This window comes from Molossus molossus, unplaced genomic scaffold, assembly GCF_014108415.1.
Source record: "Molossus molossus isolate mMolMol1 unplaced genomic scaffold, mMolMol1.p scaffold_m16_p_24, whole genome shotgun sequence".
Classification (NCBI taxonomy): Eukaryota; Metazoa; Chordata; class Mammalia; order Chiroptera; family Molossidae; genus Molossus; species Molossus molossus.
Genome location: NW_023425360.1, coordinates 4,434,353 through 4,442,309, shown reverse-complemented (window position 1 = coordinate 4,442,309; position 7,957 = coordinate 4,434,353). Strand labels below are relative to the sequence as shown.

At 55.3% G+C, this 7,957-nt stretch overlaps 1 protein-coding gene across 1 annotated transcript; it reads right to left on the bottom strand.

Annotated features, from left to right (window-relative positions):
- Window positions 1–1,557: 1,557 nt before the first annotated feature.
- HAPLN3 (hyaluronan and proteoglycan link protein 3) lies at window positions 1,558–7,297 on the bottom strand. Its single transcript, XM_036278101.1, has 4 exons — window positions 7,171–7,297; window positions 4,386–4,754; window positions 2,579–2,884; window positions 1,558–1,883 (listed from the first exon to the last, which is right to left on the bottom strand). Exons 1-4 carry the CDS (start codon window positions 7,286–7,288, stop codon window positions 1,597–1,599), a joined length of 1,080 nt encoding a protein of 359 aa, XP_036133994.1. The 5' UTR covers window positions 7,289–7,297; the 3' UTR covers window positions 1,558–1,596.
- Between the last annotated feature and the right edge of the window lie 660 nt (window positions 7,298–7,957).

The window sequence follows — 7,957 nt, the reverse complement described above, 5'->3', positions numbered from 1 at the left end:
CCGACCCCCACCCCGAATGGCCAAAAATGCATCTGACTTTCCCCCCAAATGCCAAAGCAAAGCAAACGTATTGTAACCCGTGGACTGAGTTTAGATACATGTCTTCACTCTCTCGTTGTGCCTTTCCAGGGACCAGTGCAGGGACAGGGGGAGCAGGGAGGGGTTAAGTTAAATAAAGAAGATTATTTTTTGTTTGCTGACTTTATCCAAGAGCAGTGCAATCGTTGGTTCTTTGACCTCCACGGAGAGCTAGGGAGGAGGGAGGAGGGGCAGGGGAAGCTGGAAGGGGCAGAGGCCCAGGGTATGAAGAACTGGGGACCACAGCTGAATGTAGGGGATGAGGGCTGCACCATCCGTGTGGGGGGAAGCCTGGGGTGAGCCCACAGGAGGGAACCACCAAGGAGTCTTCTGCAGCGTGGGGGTCGGGTTCCCTCCAGGGGTCTCCCTCCCAGCATCCTCTCTCCCGGTCTGCCACCCTAACAGGTGTCATCTCTCTCGGCAGGGCTGAGTGGGGGGCACTTCCTTCCCTGTGGAAGTGCCCCCCCACCCCTCTCCCCACCCTCCCCCACCCCCGGGACCGTGCGGGCACCAGGGTCCCGTGCACCTATTTATATTTTTGAAAATTGAAGATTATGATAATTATAATAATAAAGACATTGGAAGAGATCTATTTCTTTTCCCTTCTTCTTCTTCTTTTTTTTTTTTTTTTGTAATTTAAGGAGAAGGCAACTATGGTCTAGGTTCTAGAACAGGGGCCCTTAGGAAGGGTGGCCATGGGGACATGTTTTGATCAAATAACCCCAAACTGGTGTGAATCCTATGGGTTCAGAGAGCCTGGGACAGTCATACCCACTGTGCTTTAATTTTACAAGGGTATAGCAGGGTTTGATGGAGTGTGTGTGTGCGTGTGTGTGTGTGTGTGTGTCAGTTGCACAGTTGGCCCTTTGACGTCACACTTCGCTCCCATGGGGGAGTCATTGGCAGAATGCAGTGCGGAGCAGGACAGAGGACGGCTGCGGGGGAGGCAGGGACACAGCATCATTGATTGTCCCAAAAAAGCACACACCCCAAATTGGGGGAAAGAGCAAATCACAGACTTTGAACGGAGAGAGGGGAAGAATGGGAGGGGCGTGCCTCCCTCCCCTGGGACCTCACACAGAAGCCTGGGGCGCGAGTCCAGCCCTAGCTCCTCGGAGGGGCAGGAGACTGCAAGGCCCAAAGCCCAGCTCAGCGCCCCTGAATGTCCTCTCCCTCCTCCAGGCTGGGGCAGAGGGAGAGCTGCAGCCACCATGCCCTGATCCCGGGCTCACTGCTCCCTCTGCACATCAGAGTCCTCATGAGCCCACGAACCTCAAATGTCCCAGAAGAGAGAGGTAGGAGGAACCCCGGTTGAGGGAACCTTGGGATGTTCACCTGAGCAAAGGGAGGATTTGAGATCTGTTGGATTTACAAAAATAGTCTTTTTTTTTTTTTTTAATTTGAGTTGAGAAGTATCAAAACAATAGGAAAATAGCCCCAACCGGTTGGGAAAATGAACCACTCAATAAATACAGCCTGTGAGGGGAGGGGCAGGCAGGCACAGCGCTGGGGCCGGCTCTAGCGAGGATGGAAGCAGTAGACACCGTACTTGCGGCTCCGAGGGTCTGGGAAGCCGAAGCTCCGGACGCCAGGCGTTAAGGGCCCGCAGTTGGGACGTGGGTGAGCCACGGGGTAGCGGGCACTGCCATCAGCCAGCCAGCCAGCATCGCAGCGGTCCAGGCCGTGGAACTTCCAGGCGGCAAAGAGCTGGCCCACCTTGGCCACCTGGGCGCCGTCCTCCCGGCAGGCCTCCTTCGCCTCCAAGAGCGTCAGCTTCTCGGGGTGCTCCAGGTAGTACACCCGCCCTGGGGGGAAGTGGGATGTGAGGGCTGGGCAGGGGAGGGGACAGCTGGAGAAGACAGCCGGGCCTGCAGCAGTGTTTCCTGTCCAGATGTCACCAGCCAGACCCCACAGATCTGTCGGCTGTCTGAGCCCAGGGAGCCACCATACAGTGGGCATCTGCTTAGACAATTTGGGGAGCACTTTCCAGGTCCTCACTCTCTCTCTGAGAGCTTCACTCCACCTGCCATGGGGCTGGGGTCCCTCCTGTCATAGCTGTACTCCCCCAACCCTCCCCTAACTGCACCCTGGGTGGGCACCCCATCCAGGCGGGACCAGAGTCTCTCGCTGGCTCAGTCATTTACTGAGCACCTACAATGTGACCGGCGCTTTCTAGATGCTTGGGGTACAGCACCGAACCAGTCTCTCTTTGCACTTGTCTACCTTTCCCATGAAATGAGTTGCTTTTCCGGACAGACTGTTGCCCAGTGTATCTGTGCTGCCCAGAGCCCAGCCCAGGCCCTCGCCCGTGGCAGGCACTCCGGCAACCTTTGATGAAGGAGTCCATGAATGACTGGCATGCACAGCAGCACCAAAGCCCTCAAACTCAGCCGCCCACTGTGACGCTCCAGGTGGAGGTGCCCCAGGGCAGGCGGAGGGGGCCCGAAGCTCCCCAGGTGCTCCCTGCCCCCTGCAGGCTGTGCTCAGCCACCCCACTCACCCTTGAGGGCAGCGGCGGTGAAGCAGAACACGTCATAGCGGTGCAGGTGGCGGTGGCGTGGGCCGTAGCTGCGCACCCCCGGCGCCAGGCCCAGGCCGCCGCAGGCTCCCCGGGCCAGCATGATGGGGTACTGCACCGAGGCATCCTGCAGCCAGCCCGCGTTACACCAGTCCAGGCCCTCCTCCCAAGCCCGGAACAGCTGCTCGAAGGAGGCCACCACGGCGTCCTGGCCCTCACAGGCCTGCTGGGCCTCGTGGAAGTTGAGCTGGTAGCGCCCCTGGGGGGGCTGGTAGGGAAATACCACACCTGGGGGGGGGGAAGAGAGCTTGGAGGGGTGTGCAAAGGCCCAGCTGACTAGAGACCTCAGTCCCATGCCCCCACCTCCTCAGGGGCAGATATTCCCCCAACACACACACATGCGTAAACCTGTCACCTCCTGCCCACTGTCTAAGTCCAAACATAGACCATACGACACCTCCCTTCTAGAAACAGGCTGGCGAACAGCACACCCAGCAAACATCTACTGGTGTGTGGAGGTAACGAATCCATCAGCCAACTCGTGTCCCCAAGTACAGGAGGCAAGTAATACCTCATTCACAGGGCTGTTGCAAGCACCCTAGCGCTGCGGTCTCAATGTGTTCCCCAAATTCCTATGTTTAAGTCCTAACCCCCAAAACTGATGCTATGAGGAGTTGGGGCCTTTGGGAGGTCTTAGGTCATGAAGGTGGAACCCCCACGTCGGGATTGGTGTTCCTATGAAAGACCTCCGAGGGCGCCCCTGCCTTTCTGCCGCGTGAGGACACAGCCAGATGTCTGTGTCCTGGCAGAGGGGCCTCACCCGACCACGCTGGCATCTGGATGTCAGACGTCCACCCTCCAGAGCTGTGAGAAACAGGCTGTGGCACCATCCAAAAGGAGGGTCTCAGCAGTGTGCCCCAGTCCCCACTACTCCCTATCACCTCGCACCAGGCGGCCTCATTCACTCGTGTTGCCTGCAACCCTGCGCTGTCTCTAATGAGCTGTGTGACCCACTCCCGCTTGCCTCTGTCAGAGTGGGGTGTGAGCGAGAGGGAGGCGAGGGTCACAGAATTGAGCCCGAATGCCTGGGCTCAAAGCCCTGCTCTGCCATTTGTGAGCTAGGGGACCTCAGGTAAGTTACCTGACCTCTCTGTGCCTGTTTTCCTCCTCTGTAAAATGGGGGTGATAATAATAGTAGCTTCCAGCCCGGCCTGTGTGGCTCAGTGTGGTTGAGCATCGACCCAGGCACCAAGAGGTCGCAGGTTCGATTCCCGGTCAGGGCACACGCCCAGGTTGTGGGCCAAATCCCCAGTACAGGGCATGCAGGAGGCAGCCAATCGATGTTCTCTCATCGATGTGTCTATCTCTCTCTCCTTCTCCCTTCCTCTCTCTCTAAAATCAATAAAGAAAAAAATAATGTTTTTTAAATAATATTAATAGTAGCTTCCACCCTGGCCGGTTTGGCTCAGCAGTTCGAGCTTCAAACCAGAGTTGCGGGTTCGATTCCGGTCAAGGGCATGTACCCTGGCTCTAGTCATGGTCGTGCGGGAGGCAACCAATTGATGTGTCCCTCTCACATTGATGTTTCTCTCTCTCACCCACTCTGTCTGAAGACAAATGGAAAAGTATCCTCAGGTGAGGATTTAGAAATAATAATAGTAGCTTTCTCATGGGGTTGTTTGGAGGATAAAATGTTTATCTGCCTAACGCACCAAGGTCTGGCTCCTTGTCGGGCCCCTCCCCCCGGCCCCCAGGTCCCGGCATCACGCGGCCCCACTCAGGGTCTCACCCCGAAGCTCCAGCTCCACCAGGCCGCTCTCATCCTCCAGCCCGTCAATGACCTCACAGCGGTAGCGCCCGTAGTCCTCCAGCCGCAGATCCCGGATCTCCAGCGACACTTCGCGCTCCTCAACCTGCCGCAGGTGCACGCGGCCCCGGTAATCTCCAAAGGAGCGGCGCCTGCGCCCGATGGCCACCAGCACGTCCTGCTCCGGGGCCCCGTTGTCCAACAGCTTCCACCATTTGATGCGCACGGGCCTTTGGGGGACCAGGTCCGGCTCGTAGTGGTACCAGCAGGGCAGGGTCACATTGGCCCCTTGGTGGGAAAACAGGGTGTCTTCGGGCGTCTCCACCACCAGCTTCACTCCATTGAAGGGGCCTGGGAAGAGGTGGGTGCAGATGGGGACCTGCTGCAGCTCAGCTGTACCCCTGCAAGGGCCACCCCACCCGCGTCCCAGCTCCTGCACGCTCGGGTGTGACAGCCAGGGAGAATGGCCGCAATGCTGCACCCCTCCCCGTACCCGCAGGCTCTGCACTGTGGCTTCACAGGCACACGAGTGAGCCAGCCCTGACTGCCAATCCGTGGAAACACGAGCAAAGCAGATGCCTGTCGTCTGAAGCCACTAAGTTTGTGATGATTCGGAAATTTCCTTGAATCTCATTAAAGTAATGCTTGGGCCCTGGCCAGTTTGGCTCAGCGGTAAAGAGCATCGGCCTGCGGTCCAGAGAGACCCGGGTTCGGTTTCCTCGAGGCGCATGTACCTCAGTTGTGGTTTGTCCCCGACCCTGGTTGGTCGTGCGGGTGGCAGCCACTCGATGTGTCCCTTTCATGTCGATGTTTCTCTCTCTCTCTCTTCCTCTCTCTCTCCCTCCCACTCTATCTGAACAAAAAATAATAATAATTAAAAAAAAATAAAGTAGTGCTTGGACAACAAAAAGTCTGGAGAAAAGGGGGGTGGCAGGTTAAATCATGGCTCACCAAAATCTCCAGGACCTAATCCCCAAACGTTGCCTTATACGGCAAAATGAACTTTGCAGATGTGATTATATTAAGGTTCTTCACAAAGGGACCGTGTTTAGCCTGGATTTTCCAGATGGGCCCTAACTACAATTCCAAGTACCTTTTTATTGTTGTTAATCCTCACCGAGGATACTTTTTCCATTGATTTCTAGATAGAGTGGGAGGGAGGGGGAGAGAGAAATATTGATGTGAAAGAGACACAGTGATTGGCTGCCTCCCACGCAACCCTGACCGGGGCTGGTGATGGAACCTACAATCCAGGTAGGTGCCTTTGCCTGGGAATCAAACCTGCGACCCTTCAGTCCTCAGGCAGGGGCTCTAGCCACTGAGCAAAACCGGCCAGGGTTGCAAGTATCTTTTTTAAGGGAGGCAGAGGGAGCTGTGACCACACTGAAAGCCACGTGACCACAGAGGCAGAGCCTGGAGGGAGGCAGCTACCAGCCAAGGGATGCTGGCTGCGGAAGACACAAGGAGCGGGTTTCCCCCAGGAGCCTCCGAGGGGCGCTCACGTCACGAGCAGGCTGGGCTACGTGTCGTTTATCTTCTCCTCCTTCCACAACCAATTCTCAGTGTGGCTTCTTAAGATGTGTGTGCCCTGGGCACCTGCCTTCACCATCTCGGCCTCGGTCTCCTCAACTACAATTTGGAATAATACAGGGAGTCCCCCAAACATGTATACACAACCTGAAGCACTTATAAAGCCAGTGTTTATTAAAATACATTTCATTTTCAAAATATAACAGAATCTATAGTTACCCTGTATACATTTTGGGGGGACACCCTGTACATAGTATCTGCTTTGGGGGCTGTGAGGACACCCTGCTTTGGTTTGGCCTGCTCAGTGCCTGCACTACACCGATTGGTAAACATTTTTATTCTCACCTTTGCCTGTGTCACAGGTTTTTATTGTTGTTGTTGTTGTTTTTGGTACGTGCTCCTAGTGGGAACCAAACCTGGTCCTCAGACCAACACTCCAACCGCTGAGCCAAACCAACCAGGGCTGTGTCACAGTTTTTGTGAAGATTATATGACACAGTATTTAAGAGACCTTGAAGTGTGCATGACGCATAGTAGGTGTGCAAAAACCGCTAACTAAAATGCCACCTGCCCAAAGCCACATCGCTAGAAAGTGGCACAGTAAGATTCAAACTTGTGTCTGTCTAACACCAAAGCCCCTTTGCACGAGGAAGACCAGGGAAGGTCACTTTTTTAAATTGGATCTTGCCCTGGCTGGTTTGGCTCAGCTGTTAGAGCATCGGCCCATGGACCAGAGAGACTCAGGTTCGGTTCCCGCTAAGGGCACGTACCTCGGTTGCAGTTTGTCCCTGGCTCCGGTTGGGGTCTTGTGGGTGGCAACCAGTCGATGTGTCTCTCTCCTGTGGATGTTTCTCTCTCTCTCTCTCTCTTCCTCCCTCTCTCCCTCCCTATCTGAAGATAAATGCAAAAATGTCCTCGGGTGAGGATTTAAAAAAAAAAAAGTAAACTGGATCTTGACAAATTGGCAGGACTTTGGGGAAGTATAAAAAGCAGAGTGATCGACCTGAAGAGCATCGGGCTCCATGTCTGAAGGATCACAAGCACAGAGTCCCTGGAACATCTCTTCTGCTTGTCTTAGAAACGAGGCTGGTCCACCGCAAGGGCCCAGATGGGAAAAAGGCTGCTGGCTCCCTGCCCAGTCCTCTGTCCCAGCCTTGAACCTGCATGTCACAGCAGGAGCCAGTGGAGGTCTTGCTCACCCTTAGGAGCAAAGAGCTGGACCCAGGAGGCCACCCACCTTCATCCTGGCCCGGGTCCCGGCCACGGGGACTGTTGGAGTAGTAGAAGCCATTGTAGAAGGGCAGGCCAGAGACCCAGGGCAGCAGGAACAGCAAGACCAAGAGCAGCAGGTCCATGGTGTCGTGCACAGTGGCAGCACCAGTGTGTCCTGGGCAAGGCTGTGGTCCAGCAAACAGGAAAGAAGAGAAAAACACACCAATTAAAGAAGCCCCTCTGCAGGGGACCAGGACCCCTAGGTTCCAGCACCCACTCACTCACTCACTCAACAGGTCATTGTAGAGCATGCCGCGCACTATTCTTGGAGCCCAGGTCTTACTGTGTGATTCTGGGCAGATTTACTCGTTTGCGAAATAGAGATCATCACTAACCCAGGATATTTTTCACCAATGTGGTCTCTTTGCTCCTGTAGTAACAGAGTCCTAGACAGGTGTGCGACCAGTTGACTGAAGGCTGTGTTTCCCGCCTCCCTTGCAGCTAGAAGCTATGGACTCGGAGCTGACCAGGGGCAGTGAGCAGAAATAACGTGAACCAGATGCCGGTCTTGAGTACTAGGGATAGCCTTTCCCTGGTACTCTTTCCCCAACCTGCTGGCCACCAGAATAGCTCACCTGGTCTAGTCTCAAAGGTGAGAACCAGACTGACGGCAGAGCTCCCACACAGGGATCTTTGTACACCTGGGGAAAAGACGTATATTTTTGCAAAATCACACATTTAAAAATAACAAGGGTGGCCCTGGCCGGTTTGGCTCAGTGGTTGGAGCATCGGCCCGTGGACCAGAGAGGCCC

Bases quoted from the DNA above. Each gene is read 5' to 3' on its own strand.
- HAPLN3 (XM_036278101.1), bottom strand. From the start codon at position 7,288: ATGGACCTGCTGCTCTTGGTCTTGCTGTTCCTGCTGCCCTGGGTCTCT. The intron at 4,755-7,170 runs GTGGGTGGCCTC...ACCTCTTCCCAG, and splicing joins GGACCCGGGCCAGGATGAAG to GCCCCTTCAATGGAGTGAAG. The intron at 2,885-4,385 runs GTGAGACCCTGA...CCCCCCCCCCAG, and splicing joins GGTGGAGCTGGAGCTTCGGG to GTGTGGTATTTCCCTACCAG.